At 42.3% G+C, this 23974-nt stretch overlaps 1 protein-coding gene across 1 annotated transcript in view; it reads right to left on the reverse strand.

Moving 5' to 3' along the window:
• Positions 1-199: 199 nt before the first annotated feature.
• The window catches only part of LOC126311353 (kanadaptin-like), a 233239-nt gene continuing 209464 nt past the window's right edge, over positions 200-23974 (reverse strand). The window contains 1 exon segment of the mRNA XM_049992217.1: positions 200-754. Within this exon segment, the coding sequence (XP_049848174.1) occupies positions 630-754 (125 nt within the window). The 3' untranslated portion in view covers positions 200-629.

A 23974-nucleotide genomic window follows, 5' to 3' on the forward strand; every position in this document is an offset into this window, starting at 1 on the left:
TGAATAATACACAATTCACATCAGTCCCAACAGAACACTGTCACTGATGGTGCTGTAAGCTACTAAAGCTATGATTTCAGTTATGGTACAACCTTCTTCTCTTGCTGCAAACACTTTAGTCTCATGTCATGTACAAAGAGTATTCAAGGCACCAACAACTCAAAATGCAGAGAAACTAATTAAATTACAAATGTTTATTCTCTTTAACCACTTATCTGTTTATTAATCTCAGTTATGCATACTCTTACAAATAAAGAAAAGCAACAAAAATTTTCATGCATGATAATTACCCCAATGTTTATAATTCCAATGAAACAAAGTCAATGTGAAGTCTGTCATTTCATAAATGTCGGTACCAATTTAGCATCACTGTAGTTACAAATAATAAATTCATCTCACTCAGAAGTGCTGTTTACCTTTCCCTTGCTTTATTTATTTCTTCATTACAAGTAAAGGAAGACTGTCAAAGTATTATCTATCTGTGAAAGGGAAAATAACTGCTCCAGAATCACAAACAAGGTATGTCAACAGGTAACACATGCACTATCACAGCGTACTTTGAAGTGCATATACATTGGGAGGAAAACTGTGCACGTTTTGATAACTTTTCACTCATGGCAGGAATCAATCTAGTACCCATACTTTTCATTGAGCTTTGTACGACCATCACCTGTCTGGCCTTCTGGGGGAACCCAAACTGAATAATCTGGGTTGGATTCATCGTAATCATAGTCCATTTTCTGTGCCATTTTCCCTGAAAAAAAAAGAAAGAAGATTGTAAGCAACTTGAAAGAGAAAGCAGTTGAACAAAACAATAAGGAAATTAGAATAGAACACCACTCTGCAGCTGAGTATAGTCTGAAATTCCCTGATACATTGAGACAGAATACAGAAGTTTTATAATTCAAGATCACTGTGCTGAAGGTTAAAAATTTTAACTTAGTGGATCTTCAATACTAATGCTCATTCTGAATTATCTGTACTCTGAATGGTGCATCTGTTGGTTGTTAAAAGATAGCAGAGCAACCTATTTCACTTATTTATAATAAAACTTTTACAGACTATTCATCTTCGATGTATAAGCAATTATTCCCACCCACTGGCAGTAAACAAAAATAATCTATTCCTGCTTGTGGAGCACAACAAGAAGCTTTCACAAAATGTTACAAGACTTTGCATTTAAAACATTAATTGCACTGCAGAAATATTCACACAAAGATGGCTCTCCTTACAGTATTTCACATTCTGAACTAACAGTGATCTCATTAAACTAAACGGTTTCCTGACAGCGAGAAAAACATTTCTCTATCAGTGTAAAAATACAGGGCTACTATAAATCATTTACTAATTTTTTCCAACGTATTACATGTACAAGTATGACTGATGCATGAACAGAACAGTAAACTCATCAAGTTTGCATTTTACACGCAAGAAATGTTCCACAAGTGCCTTCATCTTACTGATTACCTCAACACATTGATGCAGAAGTTTGTCATTTAGGTAGTGATGAACACTGATGCTCTAATAATGCCGTGCCCTATCTTGTTGGAAGATAAAATTCTAGGAAACTACCATAACTGCTACATGTAAAAGTCAGAAGTGCCCATCAGTCTTCTCACAGAAGAAAAGCAGGCTATACAGTTTCATCTGTGCCACTGCACAGAAAATGTTAAGTTTTGGTGTATCTTATTTGTGTACCACAATTTCTCACAATGGTGATTAACATTTTCAGTTACAAGAAAGGTTGCTTTGTTGCTGGATATCAGGTTGGAGGTGAAATTTTCGTCCTTAAGTGATTCCTTCTAACATTTTGACGATACGAGGAGCAGTGCAAAACTGGATTGCATTCACAATTCACACCCCCCCTTCATCAGTTGACTTACATCACAGGTCTAGCCGATCCTCTTCTCTGGATAATCAACTATGTCGAGCTCCCAAAAGCTTCTTCTCCAAAGGCTATGGCTGGTTATAGGAATTTAAAAGACTCTACTTTTGAAATAATTGGGTAATCGTAGAAAACTTTCAGTTCGATCATGGTATATTTTCACTTCCACTGGAAACCACTTTACCAATTCTTGTATAAACATTTGACATCTGTTAAGCCAACTCAGTCATCAAACATTAGACTCTATTAATATACACTTATATCATGGTTGGTTTAATAACCACCAGAAGTTTTTAACATGTCTTGCCTCTAGTGAGTCCCATACATGAAGTAAGTGAATGTCTGTATTCTTTAACAATTAACACTGTACCATAAACCACGGAATATTACACAATCACTTCTTGACCTTTGAATACAGCTCCCAAGGCGTGAACGGCAAACACTTGTCGGTGCTGCTTGCTCCTGTCCTCCCATGACAAACGTCAATCCTGCACACACAGACATGTGTTGCGCAGTAAACAGGCTTTCTCACACTCATCTTTAAAACATCGGGGTTCGAGGCGCCAGAAGGTCGAGCGGTTCCACAATTTACGTGGAAAGTCTTGACTCACTACATGCTGCACTGTGATGCAAAATTGGTGATGGCCATAATCTTCTGGTTTTAATTGTTGCACAAGACGCAAAATATACTGTTTGAAATGCAACCATCATCACAAAACCTTCCACACAGTTTGCTGCAGCAGTCCACAGTTTGTGCCTTCTGTGGACCATTGATTGTTTTGGACTCCATATGAAATTTACCTAGTTCTCTACACATTTGCATCTGGCATACTTGACTGACTGGTACTTTTCTGTTCACAGCTCAATCAGTATTCTCACATTATCAATACCAACACACAATGTTCTGTTTACATAGTGGTTATTTTCTGTAATTCCTTCTGAATTCATGCTGCACAGTTGCAACAGATAAAAATTATAATGAAAAGGATAGATTGCTTCTCACCATAAAGATGACACTTTGAGTTGCAGATGCAATTCTTCTGTTAATAGTTTGTTTCAATCCAGCCTGCAGAAGAAATTGACGGTAGTGAGAGCTAGGCACTGCATAATTTTGCAGCTATTTTAACACATAAAGAAACAATGTTAATGATGCGTAAATAAATGTGAACATCTGAAGATGGAGTGAACGTAAGATGAAAGTGCTCTCGAAAACACATGGTTTGAGGCATAATTTCTTTAAATGGGCTAGGAAGTCCGTCTGAATCAGGACTGCTCCACTGCATGTTGTGAATAGAGCTGTCACTTCCCCAAATTTATCTTCCAGGTGCTCAAAAAAAAAAAAAAAAAAAGAGGCTTCTTAACCAGAAAGGAGTCCCCATCGTTCTGCTGCACACTGAGTAACAAGACAAATATGGCTCTCTTCTTTTCATAGCCCTATGTTTCTCCCACAGTATAGCTACGGAGGGGAGTGACTTGGGGGTCGTATGTCGTAGAATTGTATTCTACATTCCCTTTCTTAGAGAGTGCTGGGACCATTCGGTCCCCAGCGAAAGGTGACTTTGTCCGCTTCATTGTGGGTCATCCACCCTGACACCACCCACTCTGAGTAGGGGCTCTCCCCACAGGTGCCACTCAGCCCCAGGAAAGGCCACCTGGTGTGATGGCCATTGCCGGGAGTCTGAGTGTCCAGAGATGATGGACATCTACCCCGTGGCATATGTAGAGAGGTTGCAGCTCAGGCATCAGTAATATGATCCCTGCATAATCAGAAGATTACGACCGAGAGGGTATATGATGACACCTCCACAACGGACTGTCTACCGTGCCGGATACTGTGCGTATAGAGGTAGGTGGCACCAATGGTGACAAGCAAGGTGTATGCCACAAATAGGACAGATCTACAGAATGACACGTCATCTACCAGCTGTCAGCTGTTACGAAAATCCTGTTCGGCAAGACTACGGTGAAGGGATATAGGCAGAGGATGTACACCAGCAACACACAATTTCCTGTTGCACAGCACACTCTAGAACATGACAGTTGTGACCTCAGTGCCTATTTCACCCACACGCACCATCGGCGTTCTTCCTCCAGACATCAGATTCTCTAAACTCTTTAGGCGCTACAATATGCTACGCTATGTTCTCGGTTCTCGTCACCCACCTGGCTTTAATTTACGTTAATTTCTTCCGTCTCAGTATTTCTTCACAATGAATATGCATTTCTTCACTCAGTTTTAATTTTCTACATCTTTAATTTTGTGACCTGTCCATTTTTCGCTCTCCCCCTCCCGTCTCTGTTATGTACAATGAACTTAGCTTCCACCCTTATTAACACATGCACAATGTTTTTGCAGTAATCTCTGCTTTGCATTTTACCCCGTCTTGCACTTTTAATTCTCAGGCTTTCAAATCTTGTCTGGTGCAGTCCCCCACAAACAGTCTTTCATTCTCAACCTGACCCGCAGTTCTGGGTGACTTTTCCAAAATATACCTTTTTTCCTAAACCTCTACAGTCCTTTTCCTTCACCCCTCTTTTTTCTTTCCCCTTCAACCCTTCTGCCGGACGGAGGAGCAGTGGCTCCAAAAGCTTGTGTAAATATCAGCTTCTTTTATGTGTGTATTCTCCTGTCATCACCTGGTGAGTAGTTGTTTTATCTGTCCAATTAAAAAACATGTTTTTTGTACTCCTGACTAGCTTCCACTCAGTGTAGAATTTCAAGAAACATTTCTTATCTGCAGTGAAATCTATGTCTCTCTTTTCATTTTACACACTTCTCTCTGATTATTCCATTATATGATGGAACTTTGCATCTTCTTTTCATATCCACAATATGCACGTCACAGGGTTTGGAGTAGGTGGTTCATTCTTCCACTTCTTTGCTGTAAGGGAGCTGTCAATAGATGTACTTCTATATTTTCCTTGTCTCACATCACTGACCAGCTCAAGTAGTGGCAGACATCACTGGGAAGTTGGACCAGATCAAGATCAAATTCTTGTGTGGGGCTCAGAGGGGGAAAAGAGAAAAATGTGAGGCATATGAAGAATAGATGGAGGGCATTAAAAGGCCATGAACCATTTAAAAAAAAAAAAAAGGGGGGGGGGAAGAGAGAGACAGAGAGAGAGACTGACTGACTGTCCCAGAGTAAAGGGGATAAACAGGCTGCTTCCAATACCAAAACAGGGAAAAACAGAGGAGTCCAAATACTCCCACTTCTCAAGGTAACCAGATCCAGAAAAAGCCAAGACACAAATCAGGAGAGAAGACAGATTTTTTGCAGTCTATAATGTAACATATTATTATTATTATTATTTTCTTTCTTTTCTTCTTATACATATAAGACATGTGTGTCTACATATATAAAATGTTGTACCATTGATAACATTGGCATTGAAACAATAGAGGTAGAGAGATGCTCTTCAATTTTTTAATTGATTTAAATTCTTCTGTCTGTCTCTATAAGTGGTAGCGGGTGGAAGTGTGACAAGTTCCACCGCATCGTTATTGTTCAGAAGTGTGTATTCCAATTGTGCTTTAGATTGTATTAAAGAATGTTATCAAGATAGCAAAGTTTATTCGTGCATTCACGGTGACGATACCTGTCTGTTCATCACTCCGCGATGCGCCGAGAATCCTGCATTGAGAGGATAGAAGCAGGCAAGAATAATTTGCGTGAGCAGAAGAGGGGCGATCTGGAACCAGTATTGTCATACCAAGCTCTATGCACAATAGTGGTAACAAGAAAAAGAAGTATGTTCACTCAGGATATGTGTACATTCCAAATTTTTTTTCAATCATTCTTTAAAAATTTTCTTTTAATTATTTAAGCAGCAAATTTTTATTCAGTTTTCACGTCATGGTTTTTGGGATAACAGTCATTCAACAGGATATCTGCTGATCAATATAACATTGAAACCAGAGTGGCTAGTTCAATCTTTGAAAAGATTGGGGAAGACACAAGTCTATGCTCCAACATCAGAGTGTCTATCTCCTAAGGGTTGGGAACAATATACTGACTTAAAGATACGGTGCCCAAGATATCGCTGTGGCAGGAGGTGAAGCTGCTAGTCAAGCCGGCAGAGGAACTCTTGAAAACCCCAAAGATATCAATTTGGGTACCACAACTTCCTAAGGCTCTTCCTCCAGTAACTCTTTTCTAGAAAGTATAAGTGCAGAACCAGGATCTCTTGACAGATGACTGGAAGGTAATCAACTGCAAGGTTGAATTTGAGTGCCAAGCCATTGTGGTGCAAGTCAGTGAGGAATCCCCTAAAGTAATGCAAGAACTGGACTTGAAACTGTATTTATGGTTCCTGTAGGTTACTTTCAGGTAATTAAGGACATCGGAAGCAACAATGGTAACAAATTGGTGGATGAAAGTGTTCCAGATAAACCTGCAACATAGTAAGTGAAGTAAGTACTGTCTCGAGCCATCTTTTGGGAAGAGAGGATGTGGATGTAGCCATTATCCATGAACCCCAGTTACACTATGTGATCAAAAGTATCCGGACACCCCCAAAAACATACATTTTCACATTAGGTGCATTGTGCTGTCACCTACTGCCTGGTACTCCATATCAGGGACCTCAGTAGTCATTAGGCATTATGAGAGAACAGAATAGGGCGCTCCGTGGAAATAATGCACTTCGAATGTGGTCAGGTGACCGGGTATAACTTGTGACATATGTCAGTACGAGAGATTTACACACTCCTAAACATCCCTAGGTCCATTGTTTCCGATGTGATAGTGAAGTGGAAACGTGAAGGGACATGTACAGCACAAAAGCATAGAGGCCAACCTCGTCTGTTGACTGACAGAGACCGCCAACAGTTGAAGAGGGTCATAATGTGTAACAGGCAGACATCTATCCAGACCATGACACAGGAATTCCAAACTGCATCGGGATCCACTGCAAGTACGACGACATTTAGGCAGGAGGTGAAGAAACTTGGATTTCATGGTCGACCGACTGCTCATAAGCTACACATCACACCGGTAAATGCCACACGATAACTTGCTTGCTGTAAAAAGCGTAAACATTGGACAATTGAACAGTGGAAAAACATAGTGTGGAGTGACGAATCACGATACACAAGGTGGCAATCTAATGGCAGGGTGTGGATATGGTGAATGCCTAGTGAAATTCATCTGCCAGGGTGTTTAGTGCCACCAGCATAATTCAGAGGCAGTGGTGTTATGGTGTGGTCATGTTTTTCATGGAGGGGGCTTGCACCCCTTGTTGTTTTGCATGGCACTATCACGACCCAAGCCTACAATGGTGTTTTAAGCACTTTCTTGCTTCTCACTGTTGAAGAAGAATTTGGGGATGCATCTTTCAACACGATCGAGCAACTGTGTGTAATGCATGGCCTGTGGCGGAGTGGTTACACGACAATAACATCCCTATAATGGACTGGCCTGCACAGAGTCCGACCTGTATCCTATAGAACACCATTGGGATGTTTTGGAATGTCGATTTCATGTCAGGCCTCACTGACTGACATCGATACCTCTCCTCAATGCAGCACTCCTTGAAGAATGGGCTGGCATTCCCCAAGAAACCTTGCAGCACCTGATTGAACGTATGCCTATGAAAGTGGAAGCTGTCATCAAGGCTAAGGATGGGCCAATACCACATCGAATTGCAGCATTACCGATGGAGGGTGCCACGAACTTGTAAGTCATTTTCAGCCAGGTGTCCAGATATTTTTGATTTAAAGTTTCCCCTCCTCCTCTCTATCTCTCATTTTCCCCCAATTTGCTATCTAAAATTTTTCTCATTCCCTTTTCAATGTACCGCACCAGCCACATATGAGCCATTTCACTGCCTTTTAATTCCTCATATATTTTAATGTGAAGACTTTTACACATAGCCCAGCTCTAATGGGAATGTTGTTTAATTGATTTTATTTGGTTTTACTAATGATCACATGTACCATGTTACTTGATACGAGCTTTTCTGCTCTGAAATTTGTCATCTCCAGCATGTTAATATGCGTCTATTTAGTTTTTGTTTATATTTTTATCCAGTGGTTTTTGTACATCTTTCACACTATGTTACTTCTTTTTAACTGTGATATGAAAATTTTTCTGGATAGGTGCATGTACAAGGGGCATTCAGTATATAATGCAATATTCTTTTCTCCCCTGAATGCAAGTTGTTTTATTCAGGATTCCAATAAACCATGTTATTCCCCACGCCTCTGGCTAGAAACCCCTATTTTCCAACATCATCTCTGTTCAGTGCAATAGCCTTACACTACCTTAATGGGAGGACCTGTATGCTTACACAGTATCACTCTACTGGTTGACAAAATATTGTCACGATCGACCTTGTAATGCGTAAAGAATTCACACAGACTCATTGCTCTTGACGGTCTTCCATTGGGCAGCAAGAAACGCAGAGGGCATATACCTTTGAGGACCCAGACTGGTGAGGAAGAGTGTCAGCACTGCCAACGGAGAAGTCCAGTTGAGCAGTGAGCTGCTCGACTGAGATCGACTGAGATCTGTCAATCACCTGGAATGAGAGTGTCCACACATTCCAACAATGCAGCAGTCACAGCTACGTGCGTGCCAACTGGCACGCGTGAGATTGGACCGGTCTACATGACCTCATTCCGAAAATGACAGACCTCTCACCCGACATCTCACAGTGCTTCTGTTCACTGCCAGATCTCCGTAGACTTTCTGCAACTCTGTTACAGACACCATTTTGAAGGCTCTGTAGAGCACAGCCACCTTTCAAAATTTCACGAAACTGTAGGGGCCGATGCGGAAATATTACGCGATGTTCCTCTACAAATTCTGCATCTGTTCAACTGAAAAAAGTGATTTATTTCTTATTTGACACTCCTTGTACTTTTGAAGAAGATAATTTTACAACTGCTGAAACTATGAAGACACACCTGCAACTGGTTGGCTTATTTTCTCAAGGCATTCAAATCTATCCTGCATTCCTGGATGTTTTGGTGGCAAAGTTGAGTGTTACTCCATTAGTAGAATATCGTATCGAGCTACAGGATAACATTGTGATAAAGAAAACTCTGTATATATTTGCCCTTCCCACGATGAAGCTGTTGAGGGAAATGTTAGAACAAGGGATTATTTGGCTCTCCAAATCACAGTATGTGGCTTCTGTGTTTTTTGTTCCCAAATCAGATGGAAGCTATCACCCAGTGGTGGATTATAGGGATCTGAACAAACAGGTGAAATTGTGATCACGATCACTCTCAGAACGTCATTCTCGTTTTGGCTGATTTCACACGGCAAAACTGTTTACGACATTAGATCCGAACCAAGTGATCAGGTAGTTTATAGTAATTCTATGGAGGAACATTTTCAACATTTATGAGAAGTACTTGGTAGACTGAGAAAAGCAGGATCGACTGTTCCTCTGGCCGAGGAGAAGTTCACCTGTGAATTAATGCATTTCTTAAGGCACACGGTTGTCCTAGACAGGATGAGTGTCGATCGACATCTTTCAGCACTTAGGAATGTCAAAGACATGGTGAAATTCTTACGTAAGGAAAGCCAAATTTCTTTTTTGCAAATTTATCCTCGAGCTCATAGGGAAGATGGGGAAATTATGTGATTTAGGAGAAAAGATACATACATTTTGAGGGGTCAGCCTCACGAGAAGCACCACAGGTGACGCTGAAATGCGGTTTGATGTCAGATACGGTCCTGCCTCTTCACGATTCTAGCACACGATTCATCTTGTAGATGGACACCTCGAATGTAAGATGGGAGCAGTCCTATTTCAGGAGAATGAAGAAGGGATAAGTTCAATAGCATTTGCATCCCAGACCTAAAACCACTTAGAGAGGACAACAAGATAGTGGTGCATGAGCAATTTGTGCCTTTCCTGTTCGAGTATTTCCATGAGTGCTCTACAGGTGGGCATTTGGGCATTTTCACAAATGCCGTAATATGTCAGCATTTTCTATGGAAGAGAACTGATAGTGATATAAAAACAGAGTGAGTATGTCAGGTATGCATTGGGGTCAAGCCCGTTCAGTATATGAAGGTGGGTTGGTTAGCATCTGCTACAGTGAACTGTCCCCTTCAAAAAATGGTTATCGATTTTGCAGGTCCATTGCACCTGCCTCCCACCGGGGCAGCTATTACTGAAGCAATGGTACAGAACTTAAAGAACATCTATAGTGTTTTACGTCCACCACACTATATTACATATGACAACGTGACATGCTTTATGTTGGGTGGTTTTAGGGACTTTAGTGTGGTATCAGCAATACACATGCCACCACCGCTATTACCCCACCCCTTCAAATGCTGAGAGTTTAACCAAACCTGGGGGCAGCCCTAATCACGTACAGTAGTAAAGAGCAGGAGAATTGGACTCTACAGTCTCACAAGTAGTGATACCCATAAAAACGACATAGCGAGAACCAGGTGAACTGCTACTATGTTTCAAGATTTCTAGTCCACAAAGTATCATCCGTCAACCTGCTGCTGGAACAGACCGGGCCAAGGCAACTTGTGGTCCCCTGAAAGAGGGCAAAACAGAACCTTCTTAAGTTGCATCATCTTCAGGCAGTGCTACAATAGCAGACAGTGCCCACAGCCACATTATGTAGAAGACCCAGTCTCTGTCAAGAACTTCCAGGCTTCAAGCAAAAATCTTGACAAGATAGAAAGCTCCTGCCACAGTATAGTAAGTATTGTTAGTGGATCCCAAGAAGGGAAATGTTATAAGAGCTCACCTATCCCAAATCGAGCCTAGTCCCTGTCGGGAAGATCAGATACGATCAAAGGGAATTGCCGGGAATAAAGGGAGGAGTATATGCCAGTGGTTGGCACTACTGTAGTCGACCGTGGCCACCGGACGGTATTGCGAGGTCAAGTGACCTTTTCGGCACACGATCTGAGGGGTGTGGAGGAACAGACGGGTAGTAAATGGAAGTAGACATTTTAATCGGGCAACAGAATAACGTTTCAGGCCGCTCACACGGAAATGGCACCGACAGCAGGCCGTCAGCTCTCGAGGAATGGCACACGTTTCTGCACACTCAAACAATACCGTGTTTATCTGGGCTGTGGTAACGGGCTCTGTCACAGTGAAATTTGAAGGCTACCCAGGTCAGAGCAGTTTTTCCCAGATACACATTACGGTACACGTCAGAGTGTACCTGTCTGTGTGTGCCCACAATTAAGTAGTGGCCACATTCAACAAGCACTGCCGCACTAGGGCAGTTGCGAGTGTGTGCCATTGTGTGATGCTTATTGTGTCACCTAGTAATTGGCTGGTGTGACAATGTGGCCCTGGTCATGCATCACCGAAATATACTGTGTATCTTTGTACTTGTGCAACTTAGTCTGGAAGATTAACACTACTGCTCCAACTTTAATCTGAGTCATAATTATTTCTGATTGTTTCAAGACATACAATAATTACAGTGCTTTGTCTTATTTAACTTAGTTAGTTATTAGTGATTCTGAATCCATCTGGGGCACCAAGTAAAGTTGCGGTTCACGATTTGTACTGTCGTGGCAAATGTAAAACTTGTCCAGTATATGTAGGGCTTGTGGTAGGACCGATAATTCACTATATTATCTGAGGAAAGATTAGAAGCGTTTTGCACGTCTCCCTGGACCTTATATATATTTATCGGAACTACTGACCGTCACATTAAAGTATTGATATTTTCACTCTGTTTTTGGGCGAGATTTGAAAAGTTACCATTGTGCAGTAAACGCTACTTTCAGTCTCTTTCTCTGGACAAGATCTACCGTTAATGAGTGTATAGGATGCATGTTTCAAGAAATGGCCTGCATTAAGGAATAGCCAGTATGTTCAAATGTTTACTACAAATCTGGTTCACGCTTTAACAAAAGTGGATGTCAATGGCCCTCTGGGAGCCTTTCACACACGTGTCATAGCAGTTCCGTACATCCCTAGCTTGCTACGGCTGTCTCCTAAGGCACCAAATTTCTTCCTTCAAGCACCCTGAGCTGTCGATCCTACTGTGCGACCGGATACCTGCCTACTACGATTCTTGGCAACCAGTACAGGACAACAGCTCTGTTCCTACCTAGGTTTCTGTCAACGCAGCCTCACTCTCATTCTTCGCCTACTCCAAACGGCATTAACATCGGCCTCTGCTCCACGACCGTGCCACGTATTGACATTTCCTCGAACTGAGACGCTTATTGTGAAGTTTTCGTACACACCCGCACCGCAACATCTCGACACCTGCTACACAACCAGGTGTGCCACATCTTCCATCAGAGATGGTTAATTCCGTGCCTCACATAAAAAAGTATCAGTGTCCTGTTGACGATACTCGCAGAAGAGATTGTGACTCTGTTCGTTGTCTACAATTCCTACCACACCGCTTCTCTGTCTAGTGCCACCCCAGTTATTGGGAGCTCCAACGTTAGGCGGGTGATGGAGCCCCTTAGGGAAGTAGCGGAAAGGTTGGGGAAGAAGGCCAGTGTTCACTCTGTCTGCTTGCCGGGGGGTCTCATCTGAGATGTGGAGGAGGCCCTGCTGGCGGCAATAGAGAGCACTGGGTGCACCCAACTGCAAATTGTTGCTCATGTCGGCACCAATGAGTCCTGCCGTCTGGGTTCAGAGGTCATCCTCAGTTCGTACAGGCAGTTGGCAGAGTTGGTGAAGGTGGAATCAGAGCTAGCTATTTGTAGTATCGTTCCCAGAACCGATCGCGATCCTCTGATTTGGAGCCGAGTGGAAGGCTTAAACCAGAGGCTCAGATGATTCTGCGGACATCTGGAGTGCAAATTTCTTGACCTCCGCTATCGGGTGGAGAAATGTAGGGTCCCTCTGAATAGGTCAGGCGTGCATTAGACGCCGGAAGTGGCTACAAGGGTAGCGGAGTACGTGTGGAGTGCACATGCGGGTTTTTTAAGTTAGAGAATTCCCTCCCTAGGCCCGACAAGACGCCTCCTGAGACGCAGCAAGATAGAAGTAGGCAAAATGCAACAGGGAATAACAATATTAATGTGCTAATAGAAAACTGCAGTAACGTCTATAGAAAGATCCCAGAACTGCTCTCATTAATAAACAGTCACAATGCCCATATAGTACTACGGACAGAAAGTTGGCTAAAACCAGACGTGAACAGTAATGAAATCCTAAACCCAGACTGGAATGTATACCGCAGAGACAGGCTGGACAGTGAAGGGGGAGGCGTGTTTATAGCGATAAGAATTGCAATAGTATAGAAGGAAATTGACGGAGATCCAAAATGTGAAATAATTTGGGTGAAGGTCACGGTTAAAGCAGGCTCAGACATGGTAATTGGATGTCTCTACAGGCCCCCTGGCTCAGCCGCTGTTGTGGCTGAGCACCTGAAGGATAATTTGGAAAGTATTTTGAGTAGATTTCCCCACCATGTTATAGTTCTGGGTGGAGATTTTAATTTGCTGAATATAGACTGGGAGACTCAAACGTTCATAAGAGGTGGCAGGGACAAAGAATCCAGTGAAATTTTTTTAAGTGCTTTATCTGAAAACTACCTTGAGCAGTTAAACAGAGAACCGACTCGGGGCGATAACATATTAGACCTTCTGGTGACAAACAGACCTGAACTATTTGAAACAGTTCACGCAGAACAGGGAATCACTGATCATAAAGCGGTTACTGCATCGATGATTTCAGCCGCAAATAGAAATATTAAAAAAGGTAGGAAGATTTTTCTGTTTAGCAAAAGTGACAAAAAGCAGAATACAGAGTACCTGATGGCTCAACACAAAAGTCTCAAGTACAGATAATGTTGAGGATCAGTGGACAAAGTTCAAAACCATCGTACAATATGCGTTAAATGAGTATGTGCCAAGTAAGATCGTAAGAGATGGAAAAGAGCCACCGCGGTACAACACCCAGTTAGAAAACTGCTGCGGAAGCAAAGGGAACTTCACAGCAAACATAAACATAGCCAAAGCCTTGCAGACAAACAAAAATTACGTGAAGCGAAATGTAGTGTGAGGAGGGCTATGCGAGAGGCGTTCAATGAATTCGAAAGTAAAGTTCTATGTACTGACTTGGCAGAAAATCCTAAGAAATTTTGGTCTTATGTCAAAGCGGTAGGTGGATCAAAACAAAATGTCCAGGCACTCTGTGACCAAAATGGTACTGAAACAGACGATGACAGACTAAAGGCCGAAATACTAAATGTATTTTTCCAAATCTGTTTCACAGAGGAAGACTGCACTGTAGTGCCTTCTCTAGCCTGTCGCACAGATGACAAAATAGTAGATATCGAAATAGACGACACTGGGATAGAGAAAAAATTAAAATCGCTCAAAAGAGGAAAGGCTGCTGGAACTGATGGGATACCAGTTCGATTTTACACAGAGTATGCGAAGGAACTTGCCCCCCTTCTTGCAGCGCTGTACCGTAGGTCTCTAGAAGAGCATAGCGTTCCAAAGGATTGGAAAAGGGCACAGGTCATCCCCGTTTTCAAGAAGGGACGTCGAACGGATCTATATCTCTAACGTTGATCAGTTGTAGAATCTTGGAACACGTATTATGTTCGAGTATAATGACTTTTCTGGAGACTAGAAATCTACTCTGTAGGAATCAGCATGGCTTTCGAAAAAGACGATCGTTTGAAACCCAGCTCGCGCTATTTGTCGACGAGACTCAGAGGGCCATAGACATGGGTTCACAGGTAGATTCCGTGTTTCTTGACTTCCGCAAGGTGTTTGATACAGTTTCCCACAGTCATTTAATGAACAAAGTAAGAGCATATGGACTATCAGACCAATTGTGTGATTGGATTGAAGAGTTCCTAGATAAAAGAACGCAGCATGTCATTCTCAATGGAGAGAAGTCTTCCGAAGTAAGAGTGATTTCAGGTGTGCCGCAAGTTCACTGAGGCTTTTTGCAGATAATGCTGTGGTGTATCGAGAGGTTGTAACAATGGAAAATTGTACTGAAATGCAGGAGGATCTGCAGTGAATTGACGCGTGCTGCAGGGAATGTCAATTCAATCTCAATGTAGACAAGTGTAATGTGCTGCGAATACATATAAAGATAGATCCCTTATCATTTAGCTACAAAATAGCAGTTAATTCCATAAATTATCTGGGAGTGCACATTAGGAGTGATTTAAAATGGAATGATCATATAAAGTTGATCGTCAGTAAACCAGATGCCAGACTGAGATTCATTGGAAGAATCCGAAGGAAATGCAATCCGAAAACAAAGGAAGTAGGTTACAGTACGCTTGTTCACCCACTGCTTGAATACTGCTCAGCAGTATGGGATCCATACCAGATAGGGTTGATAGAAGAGAGAGAGAAGATCCAACGGAAAGCAGCGTGCTTCGTTACAGGATCATTTAGTAATCGCGAAAGCATTATAGAGATAATAGATAAACTCCAGTGGAAGACTCTGCAGGAGAGACGCTCAGTAGCTCGGTACGGGCTTTTGTTAAAGTTTCGAGAACATACCTTCACCGAAGAGTCAAGCAGTATTTTGCTCCCTCCTACGTAGATCTCGCGAAGAGACCATGAGAATAAAATCAGAGAGATTAGAACCCACACTGAAGCATAGCGACAATCCTTTCCATGAACAATACGGGACTGGAATAGAAGGGAGAACCGATAGAGGTACTCAGGGTACCCTCTGCCACACACCGTCAGGTGGCTTGTGGAGTATGGGTATGGATGTAGATGCAGCGTGTGTGGTTTGAGGTTTTCGGTCGCTAAACAGCGTGGTCATCAGTGCCCAAACGCGTAAAAACAGGATCACATGCGGTGAAGGGACAAAGACGGACAGTGAACAAGGAGAACGGCTAAAAGACACAGGCCTGACGCAGTTCCAAATCCTCATATACAGAGGCAAAACAAGATGAAAAGAAACACACTAAAAAAGGAAAGGAAACACAAGGAAAAGAGAACAGAAATAGAAGTGAAACAAGGAGGTAATCGTGACTGGCAGACCTCTTACCTAAGCTCTGTGTGAGCCAGACACCCAGCAGCACATTAAAATCCTCTCCCTAAAATTCAAGACAACAAATTGGACAGGACACAAAACTGTAAGACCTTTACCACGGTCGTTGCGTCATCTTGCAAAATAGAGGGCAAATCCGATGGCAAGGAAACCACCGCCCTCTGGTCAGAGAATAAAAAAGTAAAATGTGGTGGACAGGAATCTGGATGCCACAATCACTGCAGATTGGGGGGTCCTTCCGCTGGAGTAAAAAACCATGCCTCAAGGGACTGTGTCTGATGCGGAGGTAAGTGAGGAGAACCTCATCCTGCCTGCACGACTGTTAGGACGTACGCCATGGCCGCGTGGTGGCCTAGTGACTTACTACAGCACCAATAAATCTCGAGACTATTTCACGTTTTCCTGCAGTAGTTTGGTCCTTAAATAAATGTGTTGTTTTTTAACCAACAGTGGACACTGTTCTTTGTACAGTGCCTACTGTGTCTTATTTCATAAGTTAGGTAGGGAAACATTCCTATATTGTTTTCTGTGTAAGATTTGAAAAAGTTACTGTCACGCAGTCTTCTTATTTGTGTATGATCTACTGTTAGCCTGTGTCTAAAGTATGCATGTTTTAGGAAACTTCAAAACTTGTAATTAACATTTGGGGAAATTGTTTAAAAGTTGTTGAGACACTGTAGGAGTTTTCCGAGTTTGTGTAAGATATTCATTGTTAACGATATTGGCCGTATCTGTGAATTGTGTTGTTATAAGTTCTGGTACACTGATGTTAAGATCTTCTTGGCTTGACATTTCTTGAGTAACAGGTTTCAAATTTTGAAGCATATATGGAAGTTTGTTTCAAAACGAAGGAGTGGAGTGTGGAGTGTGGAGAGTGCAGAAGTGTGGAGTGTGGAGTGTGGAGAGTGGAGTGGAGTGGAGTGGAGGGAGTGAGTGAGGGAGGGAGGGAGGGAGGGAGGGAGGAGAGGACAAATGTGTGGCGGGGAGGGGAGCCGAGTGGCGGGGAGGGGAGACGAGTGGCGGGGAGGGGAGACGAGTGGCGGGGAGAGGAGACGAGTGGCGGGGAGGGGAGACGAGTGGCGGGGAGGGGAGACGAGTGGCGGGGAGGGGAGACGAGTGGTGGGGAGGGGAGACGAGTGGCGGGGAGGGGAGACGAGTGGTGGGGAGGGGAGGGGCGGGGAGGGTAGACGTGTGGTGGGGGAGGGGAGACGCGTGGCGGGGGAGGAGAGACGAGTGACGGGGGAGGGGAAAGGATTGGCGGGGAGGTGAAAGTATTGGCGGGGAGGGGAAGTTGTGGTGGGGAGGGTAAACAAGTGGTGGCAAGAAGAGGAGAGGGGAGGGAGAGTGATGGAGGGAGGGTGAGGTATTGTGGGAGGGGAATGGAGGGAGGGAGAGGGGTGAAGAAGGATTGAGGGAGAGGGTGAAAGGGAGGGGAGGGGGAGGGACAGGGGGATAGGGAGGGAAGGGTAGACGGGTGAGATGAGAGGGCATAAGTGGGGACGAAAAAGAGAGGGGAGTCGGGAGTAGACGAGAGAGGAAAGGAGTGGTAGGGAGTTGAGGGAGGGGTGTGGGAGATGAGGGGAGGGAGGAGAGCGGGGAGGGGGAGCCTGTAGAGGAGGGGGATAGGGAGGGGGAGGGGTGAGTAGGGAGTGTGGGAGAAGGGATTGAGAGAGTGGGAGGGAGATAGGGAGGCAGAGTGAGAGGGAGGGGAGAGAGAGGGGTGAGGGGGAAGGGGAGGAGGGAGTAGGGGAAGAGGGGTGAGGGGGCAGGTGTTGGGGAGGGGAGTAGAGGAGGGGAAATGTGCAGTAGGGAGAGGAGGCTGGAGTGGGTTGAGCACAGGTGGGAGGGGAGAGGGAGGGAGGAGAGGGAGAGGGAGAGGGAGAGAGAGAGGGGGGGGGTTCCTCACATGGTTGGAGGTGGAGGAGACGCAGAAGATCTGGACAGGGAAGGCAGAGTGGACAGAAGAAGGAAGGGAAGAAGGGATGTAATGGGTAACAGAGGTTTATGCCAGGAGGACTGTGAGAGTGCAGCTGCTGGAGAGACCATTCAAACACCCATTTCAGGGAGAGTAATGCTGGAAGTTGAAGTCATTTATGTTGGAGGTTACAGCATGTTCAGCAACTGGATGGTAAAAAGTTTGTGGTTTGACACAATTTGGAGGATGCCATTCTTGCGAGTAGATACTTGGTTACTTGTTGTGCACACTTTCACTCATAACCCCACCTTTTATAGTGCAGGGAATAACCATGGCTGGACTGCATTAGGAGGGAATGGATGGTTGTATGGGACAGGGTCTCGCAACTGGTTCGACTGAAGAAAATGACCCATGCAGTACAGGACTGAGAACAGGATTGGAAGCCAGTCTGAAACAGGGATAGACAAGGATATTCTGAGCATTTGGTGGACAACAGAACATTAAATTAGGTGATGTGTGTAATATCTGTTGAAATAACAATAATAATAATAATAAGAAGAAGAAGAAGAAGAAGAACAGAACATTAAATTAGGTGATGTGAGTAACATCTGTTGAAATAATAATAATAATAATAATAATAATAATAATAATAATAAACCCCGTGGAGGCCCAGGAAAAGAATAGGCCCCCGGTATGTTCTGCCAGTCGTAAAAGGCGACGAAAAGAACAAACCACTAATAGGGCTAACCCCCCTTTTAGTGTGAGTAGTTGGTTCAAGACAGAACTAATGAAGCCTCGGACAAGCACGGTCATGTCCGGGGACGACACTTGAACCCTATGCCCATCCACAATGGTAACGACACTGCTAGCCACACTGAAAATGATTTAAATCCAAATAGAGGTGTTTTGCAGGATATGCTTCCTGCATCCACTCTAGAAGGAAAACAAAGACAGAGGATGAGATGGTCAGATGAAGTTAACTGATACCTCATGTTCTGTTATTACCAAGCAACAAACTTAAGAACCAACACAACTGGTTACAGATCACAAGTATACACAGCATTTAATATCAGATACCCAGAATTAAAATTTTTAACAGAACAACGACTAGCTGATTAGATCCGTGTAATAATAAAAAATAACAGGATACCCCCAGCCAGAATTAGAAAACATCAAACAACAAATACTGGAACAAAATAATGTGCAATCAGAAGAAGAAGAAGAAAATACAGTAATGGGCTCAAACATCTCAGAGCAAACAAACAAAGAACAACATGCATCAATTAAACAATAAGAGGAAAACAAAATCTTAAGACAGCCACCAGAAAAAGCACAAATAGAACACGAAGTGACACACATGTTAGTTATAGAAGAAAAATTTCAGCTGACATATATAGAATACAAAGACACAAATACAGACATTAGACCATTCTTGCATAGACCACCAAATAACCCACAAGTCAAAACAACAATAACAACTATCAACACAATCATACACAACAAAATAAATTAAAATACAACTATGGAAGAGTTACAACTACTGGTTTATATAGGAGCACTCACTACACTAAATATCCACACTAGGCAGAGATCAGAACAAACCAACACACAGAAGAAACCCACAAAACCAGCATGGCAACGCAGGCTACAGATCAGAATAGAATAACTGAGAAAAGACATTGGACAGCTAACACAATTTATAAGAAATGAAATATCAGACAAAAAACGAAAAAGGTTAGGTAAAATCTCACAACAAGAAGTGATACAGCAATTAGATGAAAAGAAGCAGAAATTACAAGCATTGGCCAAATGACTTAGGAGACACAATAAAAGTGAAAACAGAAGGAAACAAAATCAAACATTCAATACAAACCAAAAGAAGTTTTACCAGACAATAGTTAACACAAACATTAAAATAGATAATCGACCAAACATAGCAGACATGGAACACTTGTCGAGCAACATACGGTCAAACCCGGTACAACATAACAGGCATGCACGGTGGATACAAGCAGAAACAGACACATATAAGATGATACCACAAATGCCTGAAGTGATAATTTTGCAACATGAAGTCACCCGAGCAATTAATTCTACGCACAATTGGAAAGCCCTTGGAAAAGATACAATAGCAAATTTCTGGCTAAAGAAGTTCACCTCAACACATTCACATATAACAAAATTATTTAACAATGATGTAAATAAAATAGAAAGAAACTTCCACATGGGAAAAATATATTAAAAACAAAGATTCCAAGACTTACCAAGCGGGAAAACGCCGGCAGACAGGCACAAGAACAAAACACACAAACACACACACAGAATCACTAGCTTTCGCAACCGATGGTTGCTTCTTCAGGAAGGAGAGGGAAAGACGAAAGGATGTGGGTTTTAAGGAAGAGGGTAAGGAGTCATTCCAATCCCGGGAGCGCAAAGACTTCCCTTAGGGGGAAAAAAGGACAGGTGTACACTCGCGCACACACACACACACGCACACATATCCATCCGCACATACACAGACACAAGCAGACATATTTAGGCAAAGAGTAAGGGCAGAGATGTCAGTCGAGGCGGAAGTACAGAGGCGAAGAAGTTGTTGAAAGACAGGTGAAGTATGAGCGGCAGCAACTTGAAATTAGCGGAGGTTGAGGCCTGGCGAATATCGAGAAGAGAGGATATACTGAAGGGCGAGTTCCCATCTCCGGAGTTTGGATAGGTTGGTGTTGGTGGGAAGTATCCAGATAACTCAGATGGTGTAACACTGTGCCAAGATGTGCTGGCCGTGCACCAAGTCATGTTTAGCCACAGGGTGATCCTCATTACCAACAAACACTGTCTGCCTGTGTCCATTCATGCGAATGGACAGTTTGTTGCTGGTCATTCCCACATAGAAAGCGTCACAGTGCAGGCAGGTCAGTTGGTAAATCACGTGGGTGCTTTCACACGTGGCTCTCCCTTTGATCGTGTACACCTTCCGGGTTACAGGACTGGAGTAGGTGGTGGTGGGAGGGTGCATACAAAAACCTTCAGAAATGACTTCGTGACACTTAAATCTATACTCGATGTTAACAAATTTCTCTTCTTCAGAACACTTTCCTTGCCATTGCCAGTCTACATTTTATATCCTCTCTACTTCGACCATCATCAGTTATTTTGCTCCCCAAGTAGCAAAACTCCTTTACTACTTTAAATGTCTCATTTCGTAATCTAATTCCCTGAGCATCACGTGACTTAATTCGACTGCATTCCATTAGCCTCATTTTGCTTTTGTTGATGTTCATCTTATATTCACCTTTCGAGACACTGTCCATTCCGTTCAACTGCTCTTCCAAGTCCTTTGCTTTCTCTGACAGAATTACAATGTCATCGGGGAACCTCAAAGTTTTTATTTCTTCTCCATGGATTTAAATACCTACTCGAAATTTATCGTTTGTTTCTTTTACTGCTTGCTCAATATACAGATTTAATGGCATAGGGGAGAGGCTACAAACCTGCCACACTCCCTTCCCAACCACCGCTTCCCTTTCATGTCCCTCGACTCTAATAACTGCCATCTGGTTTCTGTACAATTGTAAACAGCCTTTCGCTCCCTTTATTTTACTCCTGCCACCTTCAGAATTTGACAGAAAGTATTCCAGTCAACATTGTCAAAAGCTTTCTCTAAGTCTACAAATGCTAGAAATGTAGGTTTGCCTTTGTTAATCTAGCTTCTAAAAAAAGTCATAGGGTCAGTATTGCCTCACGTGTTCTCATATTTCTACGGAATCCAAACTGATCTTTCCCAAGGCTGGCTTCTACCAGTTTTTCCATTGGTCTGCAAAGAATTCGCGTTAGTATTTTGCAGCTGTGACTTATTAAACTGATAATTCGGTGATTTTCACATCTGTCAATGCCTGCTTTCTTTGGGACTGGAATTGTTATATTATATTATATTATATTAGATTATATTATTATTATATTATATCTAGGATACAGACAAAAAATAGGAATAGATAATACAAATATTAAAGAAGAACTAAAAGAAAAATATAGACAAAGACTAACACAAATACTGAAAACAGAACTGACAGCAAGAAACAAGACAAAAGCTATACTTACTTATGCTATACCAATATTGACCTACTCATTTGGAGTAGTGAAATGGAGTAACACAGATATAGAATACATCACATACATTCAGCAACAGAAAGATTCACATTAAGCAGAAAGGGAGGAGGAAGGGGATTTATCGACATAAGAAACCTACATTATGGACAGATAGACAATTTAAGAAAATTCTTTCTAGAACGAGCAGTAACTAGCAAAATACACAAAGCAATCACTCATATAAAAACATCAGCTACACCACTGCAATTTCATAACCACTTCTACAACCCTTTAGATCACATAACATCAACAGATAGGAAGAAAGTAAATTGGAAAAAGAAAACACTACATGGCAAGCACCCGTATCATTTAACACTGCCACACATCGATCAAGACGCATCCAACACATGGCTAAGAAAAGGCATTATATACAATGAGACGGAAGGATTCATGATTGCAATACAGGATCAAACAGTAAACACCAGATATTACAGCAAGCATGTTATTAAAGATCCCAATACCACAACAGATAAATGCAGACTTTGCAAACAACAAATAGAAACAATAGATCACATCACAAGCGGATGTACAATACTAGCGAATACAGAATACCCCAGAAGACATGACAATGTAGCAAAAATAATACATCAACAGCTTGCCTTACAACATAAACTTATAAAAAAACACGTTCCCACATACAAGTATGCACCACAAAATGTACTGGAGAATGATGAATACAAATTATACTGGAACAGAACCATTATAACAGATAAAACACCACCACATAACAAACCTGACATGATACTCACCAATAAAAAGAATAAATTAACACAACTGTTCGAAATATCCATACCCAATACAACAAATATACAGAAGAAAACAGGAGAAAAATTGAAAAATACATCCAACTGGCTGAGGAAGTCAAGGGCATGTGGCATCAGGATGACATTATACCAATTATACTATCAACTACAGGAGTCATACCACACAGTATCCACCAGTACATCAATGCAATACAGCTACATCCAAACGTATATATACAACTACAGAAATCCGTAATTATTGATACATGTTCAATTACCCGAAAGTTCCTAAATCCAATGTAACAGTTAAAAGGAAGTCATGCTTGATCAAGGTCCGCGTCACTTTCCATTTTTAACCAGACATAACGCCTGAGAAAGGAAAGAAATAATAATAATCTGCTGCATCAAAAGTATAAAATGGAGGAAAGCAACAAAGTTATATATGAGGCAATATGCTGTGAGAGAGGCGCACTAGGCCAGAAGAGTCAGCAAGAGGAAGACCTCAGTCCGGGCTTGGGCTTCCTCAAATACGCTCTGCAGCCAGTACAATGTAAATGACTGTTATTAGTTAGCTCTGAGAAAGGATATCACCTGAAACCACAGGAGCATTTTCAGTCTCTTTTATGTTCTCATTGGCCACTTAATTTCCCTTTATTTTATTTATTAGCCTTTGTCCGAAGACCGTACTTTTGTGCTACGTTTCTGCTGAATAACTCAAAAATATAAGAATTTGTACTTACCTTCACATTCTTAGGCTCTTTCTGCATCGACCTCTTCTTATTTTTATTTACAACTACTTCTTTTCCCTCATTTAAGTTCACACTGGGTGGCAACGAGGGACCTATTATCTTTGACGAAGAGGAAAGCAACAAAGTTATATATGAGGCAATATGCTGTGAGAGAGGCGCACTAGGCCAGAAGAGTCAGCAAGAGGAAGACCTCAGTCCGGGCTTGGGCTTTCTCAAATACGCTCTGCAGCCAGTACAATGTAAATGACTGTTATTAGTTAGCTCTGAGAAAGGATATCACCTGAAACCACAGGAGCATTTTCAGTCTCATTGGCCACTTAATTTCCCTTTATTTTATTTATTAGCTTTTGTCCGAAGACCGTACTTTTGTGCTACGTTTCTGCTGAATAACTCAAAAATATAAGAATTTGTATTTATCTTCACATTCTTAGGCTCTTTCTGCCTCGACCTCTTCTTATTTTTATTTACAACTACTTCTTTTCCCTCATTTAAGTTCACACTGGGTGGCAACGAGGGACCAATTATCTTTGACGAACGATTGAAAAATAATCAAGTATTTCAGTCACTATAAAGATTCTATTTCTTCTTACAG

This window comes from Schistocerca gregaria, unplaced genomic scaffold (assembly GCF_023897955.1).
Source record: "Schistocerca gregaria isolate iqSchGreg1 unplaced genomic scaffold, iqSchGreg1.2 ptg000414l, whole genome shotgun sequence".
In the NCBI taxonomy this organism is placed as follows: Eukaryota; Metazoa; Arthropoda; class Insecta; order Orthoptera; family Acrididae; genus Schistocerca; species Schistocerca gregaria.